We start from the raw sequence: 26,865 nt of genomic DNA, 5'->3' as shown, positions 1-26,865 counted from the left end.
TCAAGGGTAGCAAGGCATTTTTTTGTTATTCCTTAATTTTCTTGGGGATCAACTGCATGTTAATTAATTTTGTTTTGACATTTCCACCATAAAGGGAATGTTGTTATCAACATGCCATCTACTCCAAGTAGCAGCTTTATACCTTTTTGGATCCTTTTCCCTTAGGAGAGCTAAAATGCACCCTTTTTTGTTGTATTTAGTTGCCATAGGTAGTTTCAATTCATTTTGAGCTTCAGCATATTCCTGTCATTATGTTTTGTTTTGTTTTTTACAAAAACCATGCTACTTTCTTATATTACTTCTCTGTTACTTATCATTGTTTCCATCTTCCATAAATTTATCTTTTACATTTAAGTTGGTGATTTCCCTCTGTAGCCATGTCAGTCTCTTCAGACAAATCCCATTTTTCCTTCACATTAGAATTGTTTCCCTTTTGGGGTTTCAGAGTTTCATTCTTAATCATCTCCCTTCTCCCCTATAGTTTCCTTCCTTTGGAGTATTTTGAACCAGGAGATCCCATTTCTCTCTTCTTGGGACTCTTTGAAATCTTCTTTCTGATAACCTAGGATAGACAATGCTTAGGTTTCTTCTCTATTACAAACTTAAGAAAGGAGTGGTTACTTCTCTCCCGGATTCCCATCATTTCTATCCCAACAACCAGGTTCGAGATTTAGATCCAGAAAAGAATTTCTCCTAATTGGTTCTTCCACTTTTTGAAAAACAGAATTCACAGAAACAAGTTAAGAAATTAATAGCATCTCTGCCTTTGGCAGAGAAAAAAGTTCCTTTTAAGCAGGGGTCATTTATATCTACATGAATGACTAGAAGTACGTAGTTGTCATCTATTTTGACAAGTCTTGGCAGGATCCCTTTTGTGTTCATGCTTCAGGAAAACAACATACCTTTCTGTTGTTTTTAGGCTAACAAATATCCAGCCCCAGTTCCTGTGAGCAGGGAATTACCAATTACTATGACTCTTCAAACTTTTTTCACTGTGTCTCATAAGATCATCTGCCACTCCTTTGGAGGACAAGCAGCTTTGTTTTCCTCAAAGTATCCAATTCTCCTCTCAGAAAAAGCATCAAATCTTTTAAAATCCTAATGGTAGAGCTCTTCTTTTCCTATTTAATGCTCTATTAATTTTCCATTATTCTTAGTAAGAGGTCCAATATGATGTCAATAATGGATGTCATATCCCTTCTTTTACCATTGGAATCTTTTATTTCCCTTAGGAACTGTTTATTTAGAAGTAATTTTCTAATTCCATCACCTTTTCCCATAGGTGGTAGATCAACCTTTGATTGATATTCAGAAAACCACACCACAACTGTAGCAGAAATACAAACATTGCACACTTGAGTAGTTACATCATTGTACAGGTCATCTCACTTACCATATTGATTGAGATTTTCATACTCATTCTTTTCTTGCTAGGAAGCAGTAATTGTCTGAGACCAGATTTGAATTCTGGTCCTCCTGAATTCAGGGCTGGTGTTCTATCCACTGTGCCATCTAGCTGTGCCTTTCAAACTCATTCTTTTGAATGTTTGAGTGTTTAAACCTCAACCCTTGGACCTTGGCTAGAACTTTTTATAGCTAATTATCACCCCCCCCCTTTTTTTTAAAGTAGCTTTTTATTTTCAAAATATATGCAGAAATAATTTTCAACATTCAATCTGGCAAAAGTTTGTGTTACAAATTTTTTCTCCCTCCTTTTCCCCCATCCCTTCCCTTAAACAACAGGTAATCCAAAGTTAAACGTGTGCAATTCTTCTACACATAATTCCACAATTATCATGCTGTATAAGAAAAATCAAATCAAAAAGGGAAAAAATGAGAAAGAAAACCAAAAACAAGCAAACAACAACAAAAAAGGTAAAAATGTTATGTTGTAATCCACATCCACTGCATAGTCCATTCTCTGGATGCAGATGGCATCACAAGATCATTGGAACTGGACTGAATCACCTCATTGTTGAAAAGAGGCAAGTCCATCAGAATTGATCATCACATAATCTTGTTGCTGTGAACAATGTTCTCTTGGTTCTACTCACTTCACTTAAGCATCAGTTCATGCAAGTCTCTTCAGGCCTTTCTGAAATCATCCTTCTAATGGTTTCTTATAGAACAATAATATTTCATAACATTCATATACCATAATTTATTCAGCCATTCTCCAACTGATGGGCATCTACTTAGTTGCTAGTTCCTTGCCACTACAAAAAATGTTGCCACAAACATTTTTGCATATGTGGGTCCCTTTTCTTTTTTTAAGATCTCTTTGGGACATAGGCCCAGTAGAAACTCTGATGGATCAAAGAGTATGCACAGTTTGATAGCACTCTGGGCATAGTTCCAAATTGCTCTCCAGAATGATTGGATCAGTTCACAACACCAACAATGAATTGGCTTCCCAGTTTTCCCACATCCCCTCCCAACATTCATCATTATCTTTTCCTGTCACCTTAGAGGTGTGTAGTGGTATCTCAGAGCTGTCTTAATTTGCATTTCTCTGATTAGTAGTTAATTATCACCTCCTAATGGTGACATTTCCTTTCTGGAGACAAAGTCCCTGCCCTTTCCCTTCCCCTTCTTCTGTCCCAAGGCATAGTGCTTCTTATCTACTCTGGAGTCTGATGTTTCTTTTCCATTACAGAAGCCAAGGAACAAGTCCTGGCCAATCTTGCAAACTTTGCCTATGACCCCAACAACTACCAGTATCTTCGGGACCTGCAAGTATTGGACTTATTCCTTGATGTACTGAGCGAGGACAGCGATACTTTAGTGGAATTTGCCATAGGTAAATAGCCTGTGGGATTTGGGTAGTGGCAGGATTAATTTTGCCCTGTAATTTTGTACCCTCTCCTTCTACTTTGGAAGATCTTTAAGGTCTTTTCTGCCCAGGCTACTGAGCCAGAATAATTTGCTAGTGACGATAATGCATCATCTGCTGGAAATACATTATCTCCTTAAGACAGTCATGCATTAATTCTCTCTTCAACCTATTGTAGAGATGATAATTGCCCAGTCTGCAAGAAAACTCACTGAGGCAGAGCTGAGCCAAAGACACTCTATTAAAGGGTCTATAGTCTCCTCTAATGAAGTAGGCTCCAAACCTTTTTCACTTGATAAACAAGTAGTGAACATTACATTAAAGTTTGAGCCTATTATAAGAGCCTATCTTATCTAATTATCCCTATAGGATTTATGTAAAATCTCAAACTGGTTAATACTGTTTGGAATAGAGTGAGGGGCCAAATTAATCTTACAATAACAGGATGGGATCTATTGACTTCATTTTTCTCACCTGTTGGATGTGAACATAATAATACCTGCTCAGCTTGTCTTAGAAAGATAGAGTAAGAATAAAATGTTTGAATAATAGTGTGCCATCATAAAGAAAAGAGCTGGCCTAAAAATCAAAAGACCTGGGTTCAAATACTATCTTTGACATACATAGCTGTGTAAATATAGTCAAGTAGCTTAATATATCAGTATTTCAGACATCTCTAATATGCTAAATTGTAGATGGGTTGCCAGCCTGTAATTGTGGAAGGATTTTCCACATGAGGAAATTTCTCCAAATAATGAAATTATAGCATGTTTATTTTATTAAACTGTTTTTCTTCCCTTTTTTTCTTCTTTGTTTTAAAAGATGTCTATCCAGGGAGAGAAGGGGGGAAGAAATAGAACAAAAACAATCAATAAAATTTAAAAAAGAAAAAAAGAATAAGAAGTCAGAGGTCTAGAGCAAAAAAATGACCAAAAGCATAAAAGTACTATACAAATGCTCAGTGTGAATGACTAATATGTGTTCATATAGCACTTCAACATTTCCAAAGCCTTTTGGAGCAATGTCCACTGAGATTAGAAAAAAGGGTTGTAGTAAAGTTGTAAAGGGCTTTAAAAGTGAGACAGAAATATTTATATCAGAGGCATTGGGTCCTGTGTCCCCCAACCTTGGCATGTAGTTTACTAAATAAGAGAGTGACATGTTCAGATCTTTGCATAAGGAAAATTGCTTTGGCAGCAGTGTGAAGGATTGAAGTAGAAAGAGAACTGAGACAAATCAGTTAGGGAGTGTTGCCCCATTCTAGGTGAAAGATGATGGAGGCCGGAACTAATCGCAATAGAAATAATAATAGCAGTAATAATAATAATAATTGATGTAGCAATTTAAGATTTGCAAAGGACTTTACAAGGATTCTCTCATTTGATTCTCACAACAATCCTGGAAGAGAAAGGAGAAGGAAATAATTAAACCACTCCAGTATCTTGCCAAGAAAACCCCAAATGGGGGCAGTAACTGAAACAGTCTGAAACCACTTAACTTCCCAACTTCAGGTCTAGTGTTCTGCACACTATGCCACCACCTAGCCACCTCTGTGGTAGCTGAGAAAATAGAAGTGGCATTTCGGAATTAGTGAACAGCAAGATTTGGCAACTGATGGGAAATGTGAGTTGAAGGAGACCTAAAATCTTATGCTTCCTTAAGGCATAGAAGTCACTTGTGGATTTTTTTTTTTTTTTTTTTTGAGGCAATTGAGATTAAGTGACTTGCCCAGTATCACTTATATTTAGTGCCAGAAGTCTGAGGCTAGATTTGAACTCAGATCCTGTACTTTCTCCATTGCACCACCTAGCTGCTCCTGCCACCCCCCCAGAAATTCTTTTTTTCTCCCTGAGGCAGTTGGGGTTAACGACTTGCCTAGGGTCACACAGCTAGGAAGTGTTAAGTGTCTGAGGCCATATTTGAACTCACATCCTCCTGACTTCAGGGCTGGTGCTCTATCTACTGCACCACCCCCCATAAATTCTTAAAGGTCATGCCAGCCCACTGCAAACTCACAAAGGAGAAGCTCATCACCAAGCAGCTGGAGGATAATGGATTTTATCCACAGAAAATCTCAAATACCATCTGTTAACTCACACAGCTGCTGTCATGTGTTTTGGAAGACACAGATCTTCAGAGCAGTGAAGCAGGTAGCATAGAGGAGCTAAGATCTACCCATCCATTTGCTGATCCTGTCACTCTCTGCTACCTTGTGTCATACTAGCAAACTTGATTCAAATAGTGATTTTTTTAATTATTGTTTTTTTCAATCAGCAAAGATCTTTACTTTTTTCTGCCTACTTCTCCTTCCACCCAAATGGAGGACCAAAAACAAACAAACAAACAAACAAACCTCCTACCAAGATGTATTATCAAGCAAAATTTCTACATAATCAAAAGGAAACTAAATAATCAACCTTCCTAGTGTACCCCTCCTTTTCCCCCCTCTCTCTATTATTTATTTATTTATCTTTGCCCATCAGGGTTAAATGACTTGTCCAGAGATACATAACTAGTATGTATATGCTGCAGACTATGAACCAAGGTCTTCCTAATTCAAGTCCAACCATCTCTTTACTCTGTCACCCTTCCTTGCAGTAAAGAGAATGATAAAGAGGAATAAACATTTACTAAACATCACTGTGTGCCAGGCACTGTGCTAAACTCTTTAGAAATCTTACCTCATTTGGTCCTCAAAACAGCCCCATGAAGTAGGTACAATTACTATTCCCATTTTTAGTTGAAGACACTGAGGCAGACAGAGTTGCCAAGGACTGTACAGCTAATAAATAGCTTGGCCTGGATTTGAGCTTCCTGAGTCCAGGCCTGGTACTCTATCCATAGTATCATTTTGCTACCTCTCTAGGAATTCCCATGGCCATTAGGCATCTTAATCTGTACCACTGAAGTAATAGCTTATTTCTGTATTCTATCACTTAATGTTTTTATAGCACTCTTTGGCTTACTGTAAAAGATACTGCTTTGATACTTTAAAAAAAGAATTTAAATGTACACTCCAGCTACATAGTGCAGTAGATGGAGTCCTAGGCCTGGAGTCAGGAAGTCCTGAGTTCAAATATGGCCTCAAACATTTACTACCTGTGTGGCCCAGGGCAAGTCACTTTATCCTGTTTATCTCAGGTTCCTCATCTGTAAAATGAGCTGGAGAAGGAAATGGAAAACCACTCCAGTGTCTTTGCTAAGAAAACTCCAAATGGAATCACGAAGAGTCAGACATGACTAAAAATGACTGAACAACAACAAAACATATCCTTTACCATTGGAGATTAAAGTCCTTCCATAGCACATAGTAGATAATATTTGAGAGTTGCTGTGGCTGAAAAATTCACTAAAGTTGGCCCCAAGGCAGTAGGATATAAAGTACCTTTAAATGTTCCAGTTCTGTGTAGTTGATTCAGTTGTGCATAAATAAAAATTACAGAAGGGCACCCTACCATCTAAGAAATGACTTGGGATATAGAAACGTCTTAATCCGTGATTGATATACTACCTTGCTTTTCTAGATAATGATGAAGTACTCACCTGATATAATTGTTCTGAGGTAAGATCAGATGAAATGATGTATTGTCAAGCATTTTGCAGATTCTAAGGTGCCATGTGAAGGTGAGGTTTTATTTAGGACACATCCTTAACAACAGTAGGGCAACTGGATAAAAAGAAAGTTCTGAGTTAAAATTCTACCTCGCCTCAGATTTTTGCTAGTTATGTGATCCTGGGCAAGTCACTTCACCTTTATGTGCCTCAGTTTCCTCATCTGTAAAAGGAGGATACAAATAGAACCAACTACCTCTCAAAGTTGTTGTGAGAATAAGATGAGATTTATTATTATTATTTCTTCAGCATTAATAATAATTATTAATTGATCCAAGCCTACTAACCAGCTATGGAAAGACATAGCCATAGAATCAATTGCCATACCAACCCATAGGGCCTAACATAGGGCTCAATAGCCACCAGTAAAGTCAAGTGATTATATATATATATATATATATATATATATATATATATCAGTCCAGTTAAATCAGTGTAGTTTTTGATCTTCCATGGAAGGTGTCTCTGAGTAAGTCACAGAGTGTGATTAGTTTGGAAGCTTTCCCCAAAATAGTTGTGACTTCCCAAGTCATCCCATTCTGGAGAATTGGGTGAATACCTATCAAATAGATATTCCCTCGTGTCTGACTCTTTAAGAGCCCATTGGGGTTTTCTTGACAAAGATACAGGAGAGGTTTGCTGTTTCCTTCTCGAGCTTATTTTAAAGATGGGGAAACTGAGGCAGATGAGGTGAAGTTGCTCATTCTTCATTCTCAAAGAGAATCAATGACATCACAAGCATGATGTTTTGACTTAAGTGTCTGAGGCCAGAGTTGGACTCACAACTTTAGACTGGCCAGTAGATAAACCAGGTCCTGTCCAAGAATAGTTGTTCTTAGAACTGCCAGCAGGTGGCGCTGCTGACACACCTGACAGCTGGGAGACAGGCCCTTGGAGGATAGACTGCCGCTATTCTCTCACTGGTGCCCATTGATTCAGGTTCAGTCTCTGCCTGGAGGGAGTAGCGTAGGGTAGCTTTGACTCAAGGAAAGGCCTCTTGAACCTTTTATCTAAGTCTGAACAAATTTCATTAGGACCTAACAGCAAATAAGCAAGGTGCCATCAATCAGTTTTTAAGTCAGGCAATTGACTCTCCACTAAAATTGATGGGGAATAAATCCAACTCTCCTATTCATGGTAGACATTAAACATACAAGCACTAGGGATAAAACATGTGGCCATTAAATTTTGGTGTCAGCGCAAATATAAGGTATCCGATTTTTCACTTAAATTCCATTTTGTAATTCTACCATCTCTGCCCGAGGGACATAAAACATAATTCCTGTCCCAGAGTAGTTCATGTTCTACACTAAAGAGAAAGAACATATACACAGATAAGTAAATGCAAAATATATCCAAAATAAATACAAAGAGATTTCAGTAGCAAAGGGTTTGAAGATGAAATAGACAGTGGACCAGATTTTCAATTAAGGATAGCATTCTTACTCTGGAATCTATGAACTTTTAAAAATGTATATTTTAATCCTCCTTACTACTACATACACATATATGTGTATGGATACATATATATGTATGGATACATATATATCCATACACACACAGAGCTGTATTTCCATATAATGGGTTTCCTTTGTAATCCTACGTATTTTAAAAATATTATTCTGAGAAAGAGCCCACAAGTTTCAAACCAGATTAACTGCTGATGGGATCCATAACCCCAGAAAAGTTAAGAATTTAATGTAGGACCTGCACTTTTTTGTTTTTTTGCAAAATATTCATGATAAATATTGTCTTTGTTTGAAGATATTTCTATCACTTAGACCCAGGACCCAGTTATGCTTCATATTTTTTATGTTACTTTTCTTTTATCTTAGTTAAATTTCTAGTTTATAAGTGATGAAGTCCTGAATTAAGTAGGTAATGTTGACAGAAAAAACCTGAAGCATTGATAGAATTTCTCCCTGAGGCAAACAAGGAAGAGTACTGATGGGGATCAGTTTCACAGCCTCACCTTTCTATGTCCAATAAGAAACCTAGTTAGGTCAAACCCCTGAGGTTAAATTTCTCCTATTAATCTGTCCATAGCCAATACCATCTTTGCTGAACCCCTTTGGCTTAAACACCCTCTTCTTGGTGTCTTTCTCCCTTGGTATCCTCCATGCTTCATGGTGTCTTTTTTCTCAGTCCCCTACATCTCCAAGTGTCTTTCTCCTTCTTATAGCTAACTCTTTTAGGTTGCTAAACCCCTCTATGGATTCAGCTTGTCAGTTAAAGACATACTCCTATCTCATGGGGTGTCTCCTTTCTCCTGGTTAATTGTGAATTCCACTAGGGAACTTGTCTTTTCCATCATTAATTGGTAAAACCCCTTTTCTGTTTAATTATATGCTCTCCCAATTCTATTTTATATTCCTGGTGCCTATTGTTTCTCATTTTGTCTGTAACTTTGTAACTTCTCCTAAATACTGCTTACTGACAGCATACGTGTGTGTTTGTCTATAGCCATCCACACACAGAGCTGTGTATGTATTTTTTTTTTATTTACTTTTGCCAAAGAGAATGGTCCTTATGACTTCTTTACATGACCAAAACTCAATGTTTGGTGCCTATGTCAGTTTCAATATTTGGAACCACCCTGAACACATTTGGCTAGAAATTGCTCTCCTAAATCACATCATAAATGGATGGTATAGCCCCTGCATTTCTTTAATTATTTTTGTGTCATAGATTCCTTTGGCAGTCTATTGAAAACTATGGGTCCCTTATCAGAATGTTTTTAAACACTTAAGATAAAATATGTGGTAGCTAGGTGGCACTGGCTTGGAGACAGGAAGACTTGAGTTCAAATTCAGTACTTGTTATATGATCCTGGACAAGTCACTTAGCTTTTTTTTACTTTAGCTGGAGAAGGAAATGCAAACAAATCTTTGCCAAGAAATCCCAAATGAAGTCATGAAGTGAAGTCATGAAGAGTCATATAGTACTAAAATGACTGAAGAACAACAAAGTTATCAGAATATATATTTTTAAAATTTGAAGTTCAAGGATAATAGGCTAAGAACCATTGACTCCAAACCCTCTTTCCCTCCTTCCCTCCTCCCCATTTTATAAGTCCCACTGACTGTGACTTACCCAGAGTGAGACAAGTGGTAGTCATCACATGGAAGAATCCAACCTAGAAGTCCAAAGAAGTCTATCATAATTTAACCACCAGTCATCCCTCAGTTGTAGACTCGTGGGCTAGTTTTGGACTCTTAGAATCCTTTTGGACTGGGTCTTTTTCATTCTAGATGAGCCCCTTAGGACAAATTCTTAGCAGTTATTTCTTCATGCTTAGTTTTTTAGTTCTTTTTGTAGAATTTCTTTTTGCTTTCCCAAAGGCTTGCACTGATTCATCACCCCACTAGCAGTGTAATTTGTGTCTGTTTCTCCACCACTCCCTTGGAACTGAGTTGTATGATGTATAACTGTTTTTGCCAGTTAAATGAATATAAAGTGGTTTCTCAGAGGGCTTTTAATTTGCATTTCTCATGATATTAGGAATCCTTAAACTGTATTTTTTTTCCTCAAAGACAATATAAAAATGCCCTTTTTGAGGTACAGAACAAAAATAAGCCTAATAATTTACCTTTAGCAAAGATGATACATTTATAAGAATCTGTTTCAAGCCCTTAGGCAACAGATTAAAATAATGAATCCCGCAAGAATCTTCTTGATTTTGATGTTTTCCAACTAAGTTTATGTTTGAGCCAATCATAATTCAGTGGTGTTTGATTAGTCTGAATTCAATTTCTATTTGTCAGTCAGTTGGTATTTATTAAGCATCTACTACTTGATGTAGCTGAAGAAGCACCAAATGTTGTTATTTAGGTACCAGACATTGTGCTTTAGGAGAAGTGCCAAAAGTTGGAGACCAGTCATGTGAAGAATTCACAATGGCCATTCTATTTGGCAAAAGGCAAGTTTATTTAGAGAAGAGGCTACAGATAAAATGAAGGGATATGGTAGACACCAGGGATGGTAAATATGAAATAAAATGAAAATATATAAAAGACAAGTTCCTCAGTGGAACTCACAATCACCCAGTAGAAAGGGAGCATCCATGAGGTTGGATCATGTCCTTAGCTGGCAGGCTAAATCCTGAAATGGACTTAGTACCCTAAAAGCATCGTGGAGTTAGAGGAGATACCATATGGCATGGGGAGGAGTAAAAGGAAAGACACTCCCAGACAGTGTCAGTGATAAACTGATCCCAAAGAAGGTGGTGATATGGCATGGCCATAGGGAAATTTTAATTCCAGGGACATGACTGGGATTTTTGACAGGACATGGCAAGATGAGGCTGCCCCAGGCCTCTACAGAGGGGAGGTCTCAAAGATTAGATATAATTTGGTTTTCTGACCTAGCGACCTCCCCAGAGGGTGGGACCGTGGGGCTAAATCTCTATCAGTGCCTTCTCCCTGCCTATCACAGGGATCAATTCTTCAGTTTCTCCCTGCTCAACTACACCCAACATTCAGGACCTCATCACTACTATGCTAAGCAAGCATCTAGGTAGCACGGTAAATATGGCAACAAGCCTGGAGTCAGGACGATTTATCTTCCTGCATTCAAATCCAGCCTCAGACACTTGTTGGAATTTGTGTGACTCTGGGTAAGTCACTTACTCCTGTTTGCCCCTGTTTCCTCAGCTATAAAATGATCTGAAAAAGGAAATGGTAAAGCTCACCAGAATTTCAGCCAAGAAAACCCCAGAGGAGGATGACTGCATGATGATAAACTGTGGAGGAGCTACACAGAAAGACAAGACAGTTCCCAGTCTCCTTAAGGAGATCCCAGTCTAATTCATTTCTTAAAACAGTACTCTAGTTTTCCCTTTAGCTATTATTTAGTCATCCTGCTATTTGAAATGACAGTAAAGATGAGTTTATTTGTTAGTCTTATTTCTCTACTACATAGCACCCAAACTGGATTACTTACCAGCTAGACTCTTGAGGTTTCAGGCCTAATTGAAAATTAGTCCTCTTGGAACAGAAATTGTCTTGCTATTCTTTTTAAATCCCCAGCACTTAGCACTGACCCTTCTGTACATGGTAAGACCTTAATAAATACTTATTCATTTATTCAGTCTATCTTAGAATTCAATCTATGCTGGAAGGGACTGGATTTTGGAAACAAGGTGATATGAACCATAAATGAACTTATTCTCAGAAATTGCTAAAATCAATTATAATCAGGTCAGTTTCCCAGACTGTCTAGTTAAGCACAAAATGTCTAGAAATTGGAGCTCATTTGGCTTTTCATTGTTAGTAGTTCTTCTCTGCGACTATCTTGATTAGCATATCTTTAGACAATTCTGGAAGCTGGCCAGCCATGTCGATTCTACCTGGCTCCTCACTGATCCCTCCCAGACCTCTCCCCAACTCCTCCCAAGTTCCTCCTTGCTCTCTAGATCCTGTCCCCCATTTCTTCCATCTCTCCTGAGCTATAAAAAGTCTTGTTCTTATTCATTTATGGCTCTGCCCTATCTTTGCATGACCTGTGTAACCTGTGATGGATGCCTATTGATGTGTTCAAAGTAGCAATTCCTAGTTCCAAGTGATGTATTTGGGGTTTAGCACCAGATAATAAGATTGATGAAGGCACCAAATGTTGGGGTTTGGGCATGTGAAGAATTCACAGAGGTCATTGTCTTTGGCAAAAGGTAGGTTTATTTAGGAGAAAAGATTATAGACAAAATGAAAAGGTATAAAAGACACCAGGAATGCTAAATGTGAAATAGATTTGAAGAGCATATAATTAGACAAGAAAGAGGTTTTAACAATTAATGATGGAAAAAGGCAGGCTTCTTAGTGAAATTTGATGTGATCTGTAATGTAGAGTTTGGCTATGACCCAAAGGTGAGCAGCAGCCAGGGGATAGCCCATAAGTAGATTTTTTTTAGGGAAAATTTAATTTCAGGTATATGACTGGGATTTCTGACAGATCAAGATAAGGTGAGACTGATGAGGTTTAGGTTTGGGGGTTCCCTTTGATCAGGGAACCAAATGAAGAGGTCTAGATTTAGGGAACCAAAATGAGATTAGGGTTCCTGGTAGTCAAGGAGTTAAATAATAAGGTCTGGTGGCAGATTCAGGGTTCAGGAACCAAATGGAGAGGTCTGGCTCCCCTACACCCTCTTGGGATTTGGCACAAGGGTAGGGAGTTTTGGGGAATCCACTTCTGGTGGTGCAGAGATCCTTTGTAAAGGAATTTAAAAACCCAAAAACCTAGGTTGATAAAAGAGGTTTGTTGGCATTGGGAGTAAAGTTTCTAGTAGAGAAATCCTGACAGAGAGGCATAAAGTCTCCTTAGGGAAATAGGTGAGGATAAAGAGAGGGTAACACTGGAAGAGAATATTATTCCATCAGGCAGAAGTTTCCTTGGCATAGCATGGCATGTTGGGACCTCTGCAAAGAGAGGGTTTTAGACTGGCTCTTTTTAAACCTTGGCTACAAACTGGGGTTGCTCTTAATGGGGCTGGGTACAGTTTGAGTTGAATTGAATAGAAGGTCTTCATTTGAATAGGTTTGGAATTCTATAACTCAGTCCTGAACCAATCCCACCTTGATAAACCACTCTATCCTATTCCCTAGGGTGGTTTCTCATTGAAGCAGGGTTAAGGAGATTTTCTCCTTCAAGTGCTTTACCTCCTGGCTCATTCCCAAAGTCAGAGAGAGAGAAAGAGAAAGAGTTTGGGGGCTCCTCTCATCAAGATTGCTTGAGACCTCTGCAGAGGGTGAGTCTCAGCAGTTTGTCATAACTTGATTTCAGACTGAACAACTTCCCTGGAGGATGGGAAGCTAAAATGCTCCCCTGCCTGCTTACCTCAGGGATCAATTCTCTAGTTCCTCTTGGTCCAAAACATCATTCAGGACCTCATCAGAATTCACAGTTAACCAAGAGAAAAGACACTTCATGAGGTTAGAATATGCCCTTAACTGACAGGCTCAATCCTTAGAGAAGTTTAGCATCCTAAAAGAATTAGAAGGAGAAAAAATCACCATGAGTTATGGGGTGGGGGAAGGAAAAAGGCATCAAGAGGCGGAGTATTATTGTAAACTTAACCCAAAGGGATTCAGCAAAGATGACATGAGTCATGGACAGATTTATAGGGAAAAATTTAACCTCAGAAATTTGACATAACTTGGATTTCTGACTGGACATAGCAAGGTGGGGCTACCCACGACCTCCATAGAGGATAAGGCTATAAGATTGAACTGATCCCCATCAGTGTTCTTCCCTACTTGCCTCAGGGAGTAATGTTATAAGTATTTCAGGGTTTCTCTACCAACCCACCTACTTGCCTCATCACTATGACATGAATTTTTTGTCTCAACTAAACTACTCTGCTCTTCCAAATCTATTTCATATTATCATTTAGTACCTGGTACCACTTCAAAGGAACCTAAAATGAAATCCTGGCTTTATCTTTTAGTAAGTTTGTGACCATGAGCAAATTATTTAATAATAACTAACAAACATTTACATAGGGCTTTATTTTTTTTAATGAAAAAAATCAGTATGCATTTATTAAATACTGTGTGCATATAGTACTTTAACATTTGCAAGGTGCTTTGCAAATCCTTTCTCATTTGATCCATACAATGGCCCTGGGAGACTGTGCCCCTTTCTCTCTTCTGAAACGGCTGTGACCCTGATTCAGGCATTTCTTTCCTCACAGACAGATTGTTTGCCATAGCTTGCTCACGGTTCTGTCTGCCACAACTCTCTCTCCACTCTGATCTTTCCTCCTCTCAGTAACTCAGTGATTTTTCCTAAAGTGATCCTACTATGTCACTCCCCAGTTCAATAAATTCCTTTAACTCCCTATCACCTCGAGGATCAAATACAAAATCCTTATTTGGCATTCAAGGTCCTTCATAATTTAGCCTCCTCACACACAAAATAAACATTCTTTGATTGGTGATACTGGCTTTTTTTTTTTTTTTTTTTTTTTTTGCCATTCCTCAAGGAAAACACTCCATCTTTAGGCTCCAGGCTTTTTCACTAGATACGTATTCCATGCCTGTTATATTCCTTATTCATCTCAGTCTCTTAGCTTCCCTGGCTACCTTCAAGTCCCAGTTAAAATCTTACTTTTACAGGAAGTCTTTCCCAACCCCTTTTAATTCCAGTGCCTTTTCTCTGTTCATTATTTCCTTTTTATGCTGTACATTTTATCCTGCTTATTTGTACATAGTTATTTCCACATTGTCTCCTGTCAAATGAAATTAAAGCCAAATTAAAAGGCATGGTTCTGAACATGATAATAAATTGGATCAGTGGGCCCCTCTCATCTACCAAAGACCCTGAGTGAGGGCTGACCTGGTCGTTTATAACAATTAGCAAGACAACAGAGCAAAATCTCCAGTGCCAGAAGTGTGTCTTCTTTTGATTGGTCTGACATTACATCATCACAATTCCCATTGGTAGACATTTTAATAAGGAGGTAGGATTCAGCTCCTCCTATTATTTCCTTTTTAGGAGAAAGGAGTAATCTTCAGGTGATAGATAGTGTTAGTCTGCAGACTAACTGGTGTAGTCGGCCACCAGCTGGCACTGCTTTGATTGAATCAACTCGAATTTGCATAATAGGAGGAGATTACCAAAGAAATTGAATTCTGGGTTAGTGGGTAGAGGATGAAATTATCAAACAAGGGTAGAGATTCAATTCACAATAGAATTAGGTTCTGTACGCAGCTAATTACAGGACAAAAGCTTGACCTTTAGGCGGTTCTTCTGGTTGTAGGTGAGGAGTGGAATAAAGTAAAGTATGGACTTTGGACTTGTAGGGGTATAATCAAAGAATGATAACAAATAAATTTATATTAAATTAAATTTTGCATCTTAAAATTGAATTGAAATCAATTTTCAATTGTACTCTTTCACTAGACTGAATTCCTTGAGGTCAGGGACTATCTTTTACCTTTATTTCCCCAGTACATAGCACAGTGCTTGTTGGTCTGTGGTAGACACTTAATAAATGTTTATTAATTGACTGAGATAATTATTATTTCCAGGGTCACACAGCTAGGAACTAAGAAGTATTAAGTGTCTGAAGTCACATTTGTACTCAGGTCCTTCTGACTTCAGGGCTGGTGCTCTATCCACTGTGCCAACTGGCTGTCCTGTCCCCTCCAGCTAGGTGGGCCAGGCCTGACCCAGATCAGTCTTGCGGTTCAGGATTAAAACAAAACAAGTTACTCATAGTACATCTGATTTTTAAAAATGAATTTACTTAGACATTGCATGAAAAGTATATTCTGCATTGATTCAGTTGAGTGTCACTTTCTGGCCTCCATGTTGGCTGTGCTCTATTATGTGTGAAGTCTGAGAGAGAAGCTCTGACTCCTTGTATATTTTTATACATATATATGTGTATATGTACTTATTTATACCATTATTTATTTATTATGAATATATGAATGTATTTATTATATTAACTATATTGTATTATATAAAATATATTAAATATAGATTAATATAATTATATTATTTATACATATACATATATAGAGAGAGATTCTTAGTTTTTATACTCAGGTCATTAGAAAGGGAACTCAGTGGTCCAAACCCCTGGATGAATTAAGCCTCAAGAATAGTTAGGATACTTTTTAAGGAAACACTTAGCCTAGCATATGGTGGGGGTAAATATTGCTCCTTTGACAAAAATGCTTTGTAAACCAAACTCTACATCAGTGTAAGCTACTGTTATCCTTCCTTAATTTATGACCTCTGTGTTCCAGTTTTAAGATTAGATCTCTTTTTATGTCCCAGAAGGTTTGGGGGTTTTGTCTTTTAAGGACTGTTCATCTTCCATAGTTTAGAACCAGAGAATAGAATCTTGCCTTCTGAGAGGAGCTCTCCAAGGTCCCTGCCAGCTCTAAACTCTTAAACTCTTAAGAGGTCACCCAGGCCTCCTCATTCCCTTCTGGGTTTAAGAGAGTTGGGAGTTCATCCTTTCAACTGTTCACTGTGTCTAAATGACTGAATAGAAAATTGTAGTGAGTAGCTACAGATGCTTTTCAACAGTAAAAGATCACCTTAGGTGACTTTTTTTAATTATGCAAATTCACACCTTAATTTTCCAAAACTTTTTCTAAATTATCCCTTCTTTGGACTTTTCTGTTATTTATCTTCCCTTTTGGAATGATTACATTTCCTACTTTGCTATTCTTTTGCTATTTGACTGTGACAATTGTAACAGGAAGACTGTCCCTGAACTTATAACCTTGGCTTGGCTTGTCTCAGCAGAGTTCTGGTTTTAGAAGATGATGACTATGATTGATGAGACTACTAAATGGTTAATCTGTTCTGTGTTATGGGCACAGGTCTGCCAGAAACTTTTCATTCATTGAACATGAATCTAAATTCAAGCATTAATCTGCTACAGAGAGATATGCAAAGTGATGGAGTCCCCTCATGCCTTCAGTCATGTTTCTAACATATCTTTTTTTTTTTTTTTTTTTTGCTGAGGCAACTGGGGTTAAGTGACTTGCTCAGGCTCACACAGCTAGGAAGTGTTAAGTGTCTGAGGTCATATTTGAACTCAGGTCTTCCTGACTTCAGGGCTGGTGCTCTGTCTACTGTGCCATCTAGCTGCCCCTCATAAGTCATTTTTAAGTAACATTTATAGGAATTTTGAACAAGGAGGATTTCATAAATATGCTTACACAGTTCAAAGTTTAATTTTTTACTTCATCTAACGGTACAGTAGTCATGCTAGAGGGTCATTCTCCTAATTCATCTTACATCTCCCTTTGGCCACTTCCCTCAAGGATTCTCTCACAGCTGGTCTAAGGATCTAAATTAATAAAGGGGACCTTTCAATATTCTAATCTCTTTAGGAAATATTGAAAGAGGGTCCTGCCATCAGGTAGATCATTAAACAGGAAGGAGAAGATCTAGGAATTTCTCATTCAGAGATTGATTACTACCTTTATGCCATTTTCCAGAGTTTCCTTCTTAACCTTTTACATAATTCCTATAAGAAAGAAGGTTAAACTATATACCTGTCAGATTGGCTAGAATGACAGGGAAAGATAATGCAGAATGTTGGAGGGGATGTGGGAAAACTGGGACACTGATACATTGTTGGTGGAATTGTGAACACATCCAGCCATTCTGGAGAGCAATTTGGAACTATGCTCAAAAAGTTATCAAACTGTGCATACTCTTTGATCCAGCAGTGTTTCTACTGGGCTTATACCCCAAAGAGATACTAAAGAAGGGAAAGAATTTTAGTGCAAAGTATTTCCTAAGAGTTTTATTCAGTATTAATATAGTTTCCTTTAGAAAATCTAGATAGAATTTTATTTTTTAATAAAGCTTTTTATTTTCAAAACATATGCATAGGTAATGTTTCGACATTTACCCTTGTAAAACCTTGTGCTCCAATTTTTTTCCCCTTCCTCCCATCCCCTCCCCTAGATGGCAAGTAATCCAATATATTTAAACATGGTAAAAATATGTTAAATCCAATATATGCATACATATTTATACTATTATCTAGACAGAATTTTAGACTGGAGAAATATTTATTTCTTAATATTTTCATTTGAACTAAAAATGATTTTCATATTCTTCCAAGGTATATGGTGCTGTAGGCAAGCAAGGTTCACAATTTCAGAATGGGAGGTTTTGCTTTAGTAACCACAGCTGTTAATGACTATACTGTACACTTTGCAATTCATTTTTTATTGTTTGAGACAATTGGATTAGGTGACTTGCCCAGGATCACACAGCTAGTGTTAAATGTCTGAAGGCAAATTTGAACTCAGGTCCTCCTGACTCCAAGGCCAATGCTCTATCCACTGCTCCATCTAGCTACCCCTTTCTGCATAATTGGTTGTCCTTAGACTGCAATTAATCTGTGGAATGTGGTCTCAAAGACAGCTGGAGGCCAGGGCAAAGCAAATTATTCCTCCTCAGGCAGTGTCTGGGAGAGTTCTTCTATGAGTTATATAGCAAGGTTGTAGTTTTTTGGAAAAGGAACAGTGCTAGATTGGGGGGAACAGTAGAGGTGAGAAGTGGTTGAATAAGAGAGCTGAGTGTCTGGCATTCAAGAAAGAAGAAACAAGCAACTGTGATGGCAGCAGGAGGTGAATACAAACCCCATGGAAATTTTGATCGTTTGAGGCTAACATCTGGAGGAAAGCAGACCAAAGCAGCTAGGTGGTAAAATGTCGGAACACCGGGAATCAGGAAGGCTTGAGTTCAAATACAGCCCTGGACAAATACTTGTCAGGCAGTAAACATCTACTGAATGCCTACTATGTGCCAGATACTGTGGGCATTGTGCTCTCAGCCAGGAATTCAAAGAGAGGTAAAAGACAGCCCGGACCTTCACAGAACTCAGACTAATGAGGGGGACAATTACAGTTATGCTTGTTCATCAGTTGTATTTAACTCTTTGTGACCCCATTTGCATTTTCTTGGGCAAAGATAATTAGTGGCTTGCCATTTTCTTCTCCAGCTCATTTTTTACAGATGGGACAATTGAGTTAAACGATTTACCTAGGGTCACACAGCTAGTATTTGAAGCTTTATTTGAACTCAGGTCTTCCTGACTCCAGGCCTGGAGCTCTGTCCACTGCACCACCTAATTGCCTAATGACTGTATAGACAAGCTATATATAAGTTAAATAGTAATCACAGAGACAAGGCACTAAAATTAAGAGAAACTGAGAAAGGTTTCCTGTAGTAGGTGGGATTTGAAGAAAGCCAGGAGGCAGAGATGAGGAGCAAGATCATGCTTAAGTAGCAGCCGTGAAAATGCCCCGAATGAGGAGATAGAGTATGTTGTTTGAGGAATAGCAAGAAACTAGCCAAGTGATCCTGAACAAGTCTCTTAACCTCTGTTTGCCTCAATTTCCTTTTCTATAGAAAGAGTATAATTACAATCACCTGCCTTTTAGAATTGTTGCTGGGATCAGATGAAATAGTATTTGCAAAATATTTTGCACACCTTAAAGCCCTATATAAATGCTAGTTAGTAAGATGGGGGTTGGTTTGTTCAATTTGTTGCCTGTATGCTTGTTATCCTCTCTTAAAAGTATCTGGAGAAGGAAATGGTGTTATATTTTTTAAAAACTCAGATTGAGGAAACTAAGGCTCTGAAAGCTGAATGGACTTGTTCCTTAGCACATGAACCAGAATTTGAATCCAGATCTCTGAATTCTGTTCTTTCCTTCCAATGCTCTCTTCAAATCCAATCCTTCGATTCTGATCCTAACAAAAAAAGTCAGAAATGGAAATATTTAGGCATAGTTTGAAAATACCCAAGAGTGTTGTTTGGTTGTAAAACTTACAATAGGTGGAAGGAAATAAAGATGAGGTTATCTGGGGGCTAGTGGAGGGGCCTTGGAGGGTTGAGTTCAGAAGCTTTCACCATATTCATTTGGCAGTGGGGAAGGAAGCCAGTGGAGGGTTGTCAGTGGCTGGGGTGAGGAGGTGGGTTTAGGATCCATGTTGGATGAAATGAGGTACTCACACACTATTGTTTGTGGCAATTTACTTTGCCTAACAGAACTGGGACATGTAACTCTCAGGGGTGGAACATTTTTGGGTCCTTAGATGAAACTTTGGTTTCTCCACTTCCTTCCATGAGTTAGTGGGCCCTAAAAGCCATCCATCCAAAAAGCAGAAGCCATATCATAGAAGTGGGGACAAATCAGGTCCAAGGTGACAGCTTTGTCTCCTTTTGGTGAAAGCTAATCCATGTACCAGAAAAGGAGGAAGAATAGATCTCACCCAAATTGTGAAAAACTACCAACAGATATTATTCCATCATACTTATAATCATATTGGGAATGAAAAGAGCCAATGAGCTTATCATCTCTGCTCTACCAATGAGACAAAAAATAGGAACTTTAGTGAGGATTCCAAGAGAAATTGGATTGGTGAGGAAGAGACAAGGCAGATGCTTGTGGGTAAAGTGGGATGATGTCATATTCAGCTGCTTTTTTGACTGGGTATAGCTAACAAGGTAGAAGGAAGGATATGGATTCAGCCATGCCTGGGTTTAAACTCTAATCAAGATCAAGAACCAAAAAACACGGACATCATTGAACTTATTTTTTTCCTATGAATTTCTAGTAAAAGTTCCATTTGGAATTTTATTTTTTAATTCTTTTTTTTTTTTTAAAGGGGACTGAAAGGCATTGTTTTTTCTTATACTTTTGTTAAATAGGTTTATTTATACACCACTTGTTGGGGAAAAAGAAGGTTCAGAGCAATAAGAAATAGAAATTCCAGGAGAAAGTCAAGGCTTAAGTGATGAAAGTTAGTCTTCCTGCCTTGCTTGTCTTCTGACAGAATCCTCTCAAATCCTGAGGTTCAGTATTAGAAGGCTAGATTCTTCTTTTATGTTTGCTCTTTCCACCTCTCTCCCATGGGCCCTCTAGGACCTCAGAAATCATCTGTTTAAAAATGGGGTAGATTGTTTGGAAAGTAGTGAGTTTACCCTCAGTGGATTTTTTCAAGTAGAAACTGAATTTTCTTAAAAGAGATATCCAAAATGATAGAATCCCCATAGTCTTTAGAATGAGTTCATCACGGACATGGCCCTCTTCAACAATGAAGATGAACCAAATCAGTTCCAATAGAGCAGTAATGAACTGAACCAGCTATACCCAGGGAAAGAGCTCTGGGAGATGACTATGAACCACTACATAGAATTCCCAATCCCTCTACTTTTGGCTGCCTGCATTTTTTATTTCCTTCACAGGCTAATTATATACTATTTCAAAGTCCGACTCTTTTTATACAGCAAATTAACTGTTTGGACATGCATACATATATTGTATTTTAACATACTTTAACATATTTAACATGTATGTATTGGTCAACCTGCCATCTGGGGGAAGGGGTGGGAGGAAAGCAGGAACAAGTTGGAACAAAAGGATTTGCAACTGTCAATGATGAAAAATTACCTATGCATTTATCTTGTTAATAAAAAGTTATAATTAAAAAAAAAAAAGGAATGAATTCATCACTCCTTAACAGGTATGCTGTGGTGGAGATTCATTTTGGGATAGGGTTGGTCTAGAATGGGCAGTTAGATGGCAGAGTGGGTGAACTGGCTAAAGAAAGGGAATCTTCCTGAGTTCAAATTTGGCCTTGCACACTTACTAGTTGTTTGACCCTGAGCAAGTCATTTCACCATTTATCTCAATTTCTCATCTGTAATGAGATGGGAAAAGAAAATGGCAAATCACTCCAGTATCTCTCCCAAGCAAACCCCAAATCGGGTCATGAAGAGTCAGACATGACTGAAATGAAATTCTCTACTGAACTAGAATGCCACAGTTTTCTTCCAGCTCTCAAATTCTGTGATGTGATTCTTCAAATAAGTTTTAGAACTGCAGAAATATGGCATCCTCCCCATTCTTGTCTCCCCATCTCCCAACATTGCTCACGATTATGGTCCAGAAATCAACAAGATGCTTGACTTGTTTTGTCCTGTAGGTGGCCTCTGCAACCTGTGCCTGGATAAAGTCAACAAAGAATATATTCTACAGATGGGAGGCATCAAACCCATCATCAACTGCTTGTCCAGCTCCAATGAGGAGACAGTGATGTCAGCAGTCACAACACTCATGTACCTGAGCACTCCGCAGTCCATCGAGGAACTCACAGCCCTGCCTGTGGTAGAATGCATGCTACGCTTCTCCCTCTCTGCAAATAAGAGACTTAGCAATCTGGCTACCATCTTCCTGGAAGACTACTGCTCCTCTAGCCAGGTGGAGAAAGCCCAGAATCTCAGTGCACACAGTGCTGTGGGCATCCCACTCCCAAAAGACTGATACTATGTTAGGAAAGTAGTGTCCATCCTCAGGAACCATGGCTTATCAGTCAGGCCCCATAGTGTTGGTGGAGAGAATTATTAGAAGGATAATGTCAGTAAGGGAAATTCAATCTGGGAAAAAGATCAGTTTAAGTCAGTTAGAGGGACAAAATATCACAAGACTTTTCAGAAGTGTCCCATCAAACCATAAAGCAGCTTGAGAGGTAGGAAGGAAAGGTTTTGGAAGAGGAATCTCAGGACAAAGTGTATGACTACCTTGAGGTCTGTGCCATTTTCTGGCAACAGATAACAGTCAAGGGTTTCATACCTTTCAGGCTGGGGAATTATGTCCCCTTATAATTTGCAAGGTATAACTACAAAGCACTGAGATATCAAAAATAGTTTTGTTACTCTAATAGGTGTAATAATGTATAAAAGGGAACTAACCAGGACCTAAATTCTTCCTGAGTTTAGATCAGGAAGTCTGTGAGTCTTAATTTTTTCATCTACAAAATGGGTATATCATTGTGAGGATCAAATGAGATTGTGTCCAAGAACATGTAGGAATGATCAGAGATTTAAGCCATTTTTAATCCTCCAACCACCTTCTTTAGGCTCTGCCCCCTCAGCTTGATGTAAAATCAACTTTATTTAATGCAACCTCTGGCTCTTTAGGAATGGATAAATCTCAACTCATGTGGGCACCAAAGACATACAGTAAAAAGGCTATTAAGCATGTTACATGTTTATGAGACTATTATCTAGAATGAATTGCTAGATGTTTGTATAATCATTACCTGTGCTAGTTTTCATTGAGAGTTGAGGCCTTAAATGACTGTATATTTCTGCCTCTTTTAAATAAATTCATTTTTATTGATGCTTCTTACTTGTTCCTGTTCAGTCATCTCTAATTCTTTGTGAATCCATTTGGAGTTTTCTTGGCCAAGATACTGGACTGGTTTACCATTTCCTCCTTCAGCTCATTTACAGCTGAGGAAACTGAGACAAATTGGGTAAAGTCACTTGCCCAGGGTAACACTGTTAATGAGGCCAGATTTAAAGTTAAAAAGTCTTCCTGACTTCAGGCCCAGCACTCTATCCACTGTGCCACATAACTGCAATCAATCTAGGTTTTTTACCTTGAATCCATTTCCAAATGATCCTTCCCAATTCCCCTATACTTGGGGAACCATTCAGCTCTTCCTTACAATAAAGAACTAGAAAAGAAAAAAAAAAAAAAGGCAAACCAACCAACAGCTCAGCTTCATCTGAGACACTATAAACAATATTCCCTTCTCATATTCTCCCATCCCTGCAATAAAGGATGAGAACTTTGTTTCCTTTTTGTACCTTCATCTGCAGAAGGCTTTCAGGAGCCCAAGATTTGGTGCACGCACATGTGTGTGTGTGTGTGAAGGGGCAAAGAATCATAGAATAAAGGCAGCACTTAAGACAACAAGAGAATGAATGGATTAATGTACTAGAAGAGAACTATTAGGCATTCTACCCCTTTCATTGTTCCAAACAGACACAGCAGACCTCAGAGTCAAAATATTTTATTAACAATGTGTGACCCATATGGTTACTGTGATACCAGTACAGTTATTTCTGGAGGTTTGATAGTTCGATCTGTGCTGGGGAGGTTACCCTTACAAATCTGTTTCCTGGCTGATTTCAGCTTCTTTCTCCTCCAATCGGCTCTCCTGTTTGAAGTCACTCTTGCCTATATGGGCTGATGTGGCTTACAGAGCTCCATTTGTTCCTACTGAAGATGCCTTTTCAGTCTTGTTCTGGTCTTACTTTCCGCTTACTGTCTAAGATGGCTCTCCAGTTGTCACTCCAGGAATGAAGCCTTCTTTTGGAGGGGGATAGGTTCAGGTGTTGGTTGTGGCAACAGGTAAACAAGATATGCTCCCAGCTTGGGTTTTCCTCTTGGCCTAGAGCAGAAAGAAAATGGAATCACACAGTATTTTTCTAATAACAATCAACAAAAAACTTCCTCTGCTTGCAGGTAAACCTGCATCTTGAAAGATTCTAAGGAATATGTCGCAACCTTTAATAGTATCCTTGTCATCAATGAGCAGGTCCGCCGCCACTACCGTCTTATCCCGGGTCATGATTATTCGTTCCACAAACTCAGGACCTAGGTACTTGTCCACCCAGTGGTACTGTTGTAATGGAGAGGAGTGGGGTGGTCAGCCATATTCTGACACTCAAGCTTTGACTTCCTTCCAGTGAGCTGGGGCGCCAAGGCAAATGGAATAGATAAACTTGGTAGTTTTGCAAAATTGTAAGAAAACTGGCCCGTAACCTGACTGGAAAAGCACATGGCCCGAGAGTACATAATCCCGTTTCTTCCCTTGCCCTCCCCCATTCCTCCGTATCTTAAGATATGTCTGGTGGGAAATGTTTCAATTCAGGGTTTAGAAAACTTGGTCCATCCACCCATTATTTAAGAGTCTCTAAATTCTAAAACATACTAATCCAACAAAGTCCAACCTTCTCACTAATGCAGTAACGGTACTTCTGCAGTGGGCTTGTGCAAATGAAGACTTCAGTACTGCAAAAAAAAGACCCTTTGAGAAACGGGGGCTCCCAAGAATTGATTCAGTTTCAATATTCCCTCCCTCCACCTCCCCACACATTTCCTTACTCCTTCATGCATTTCATTTCCTGCATGGCTTGCAAGGCTCCAGGGATGGGCTCCAGATCTAGGAAAAACCCTGGCGCTTCATACACACTTGCCACTTTGTCCTGAAAGACACAATGTTCCAGCTCGCCTCCTCACCCACGCTGCGGCTCTCACTCCAGTAGAGGGGCAACTGGCCAGTCCCCGAGCTCCCGAGAGTTCCGCAGAGGTGAGGGCCAGAGGAGGGCAAGGTGCAAGTTTGGAAGAGCTGACTCCTCAGTGCCCCGGAAGGGCTCGGTCGCTCCCGCGCTCCCGGGGCTCAGCCGGGACCATACTGCCTAGGGGAGGAAGGGAGGCGGTGTGAGCCCCACCGGGGTTTCCCTAGTCTCGGAGCTGACCCGGCCCGGTCCCTCTTACCGCGAGGTCGGGCCGCAGGGCTCCGTACTGCTCCCGGACCGAGAAGCCTCTCCGCTCTTCCAGGCTCACGTAGGGTTCCTGGGGGAAGCGGAGCCGAAAGCCTCGCAGGAGGCCGCCCTCGAAGTCGGCCAGCACACCGTCCATGTCCACCAGCACCCTTAAAGGAGTAGCTCTCGACAGCTCCATGTTCCAGGAGTGCCGCCAACCCGGAACAGCAGTGGCTGCAAAGGTAGGAGGCGGGGCGAGGCCCGGGGAGGCGGGGCCTGGGAGGCGGGGCCTGGGAGGCGGGTGTCACCTTCTTCCACTCCCCGGAGCCTCCTGGGGCCGCCAGGGGAGCACTTCGAGGTAACTAGTCTCCGCGGGGCGGCTAATGAGAGGCTAATTGGCAGCCCAAACTTCCTCAGTGTATCCCCCCCAGGCGGGGAGGCAGATCACCTTTTAACTTGGGAAGCCCGGCGACAGTGGCAATTAATTTCAAGGTTTAGCTAGAGGGTGCGGTGGATACAGGGCCGAAGTCATCCCCTGTCAGGAAGACGACTCTTCCTTAGTTCAAATCTGGCCTCAGACACTTCGCCCTGTTTGCAGTTTCCTCATCTGTAAAATGAGCTGCAGAAGGAAATATCAGACCGTTCCAATAGTCTCGGCCAAGAAAATCTCAGATGGGGTCATGAAAAGTCAGATAAGTGAACACAAAAGGGCCAGGATCCCTCCATGTATAATCTGTGAATCTGTGTGTGGTGGGGTGTATAGCCCTCCTTGGAAAGCCACCTTTCTTTTTCTGTAAGCAGAGGATTAAAAACATCGTCCCTTCCCTAAGGATGTCATGGTGCAGTGGGGGGGAAAAACCCTGGGGAGCCAAGTAAGGACCCCCACATCTGACCATAGCTGGACCTGTAATGTTATCATTCCAAAGGGCTTATGCTGCTGTCAATCTCTAGATAGTTACTGAATGGACTCCAGTGCAGGCCGGAATATATTTTCTTCCTTTTCTAGTGTGGAAATTTGTTTTGTGATTATGCATATATGTAATGGATTTTTTGCCTTCTCAATGAGTGGGGAGGAGGAAAAATATTCAGAATTCTTCAGCTCAAATAAAACTGACTTCTCACCACTGGGCATTTTCTCCAGTTCTCTTCCATCCCTGGAATTCTTTGTCCTCGGATTATTGACCTCCTTGGCTTCCTCTAAGTCCCAAATAAAACCCATCTTCTACAGGAACCTTGTTTAATTCTAGTGATTCCCTATTATTTCCTATTCCTACTGTGTATAGCTTGCTTTTTAATGTTTGCTTGCTGTCTTCCCCATTAGACTAACTCCTTGAGCACAGGGATTTTCTTGCCATTTTTTGGTAACCTCAGCACTCAGTACAGTTCCTAGAACATAGTTGGCACTTAATATTTCTTGATTTAACTGAAAATAAATTTGAATTTTTTTTATTAAATAAAGGGCTGGAAGAGAGATGGCATCTGAGGCCCCTTCCTTCTCTACATCTCTGCTCCTAAGCAGGAAGCAGAAGTCAAAGGTAAAGCAAAGGGAGGTAACCAGGCAATAGAAATGTTCTTAAATTTAAAGTCTTCTTAGAAA

The 26,865-nt window shown here is 39.5% G+C and overlaps 2 protein-coding genes across 5 annotated transcripts in view; one reads left to right on the top strand and one right to left on the bottom strand.

Annotated features, from left to right (window-relative positions):
* The window catches only part of ARMC7 (armadillo repeat containing 7), a 37,109-nt gene extending 13,992 nt beyond the window's left edge, over nt 1-23,117 (top strand). For 3 of the 4 annotated variants that reach the window (XM_051995130.1, XM_051995129.1, XM_051995131.1), the window contains exons 3-5: nt 1,744-1,875; nt 2,657-2,800; nt 21,917-23,117. In XM_051995130.1, coding sequence (XP_051851090.1) covers nt 1,744-1,875; nt 2,657-2,800; nt 21,917-22,254 — 614 coding nt within the window. In that variant the 3' untranslated portion in view covers nt 22,255-23,117. The remainder of the gene's footprint in view (nt 1-1,743; nt 1,876-2,656; nt 2,801-21,916) is intronic. The other variant, XM_051995132.1, reaches the window with a different exon arrangement.
* Nucleotides 23,118-23,775: 658 nt separating this feature from the next.
* On the bottom strand, nt 23,776-25,504 carry NT5C (5', 3'-nucleotidase, cytosolic). Its single transcript, XM_051995134.1, has 5 exons — nt 25,282-25,504; nt 24,889-24,989; nt 24,735-24,795; nt 24,289-24,403; nt 23,776-24,172 (listed from the first exon to the last, which is right to left on the bottom strand). Exons 1-5 carry the CDS (start codon nt 25,465-25,467, stop codon nt 24,015-24,017), a joined length of 621 nt encoding a protein of 206 aa, XP_051851094.1. The 5' UTR covers nt 25,468-25,504; the 3' UTR covers nt 23,776-24,014.
* Between the last annotated feature and the right edge of the window lie 1,361 nt (nt 25,505-26,865).

Source organism: Antechinus flavipes, chromosome 4, assembly GCF_016432865.1.
Source record: "Antechinus flavipes isolate AdamAnt ecotype Samford, QLD, Australia chromosome 4, AdamAnt_v2, whole genome shotgun sequence".
Taxonomy (NCBI): Eukaryota; Metazoa; Chordata; class Mammalia; order Dasyuromorphia; family Dasyuridae; genus Antechinus; species Antechinus flavipes.
The sequence above is the reverse complement of the archived record's forward strand: the minus strand, read 5'-3'. Positions and strand labels throughout refer to the sequence as shown.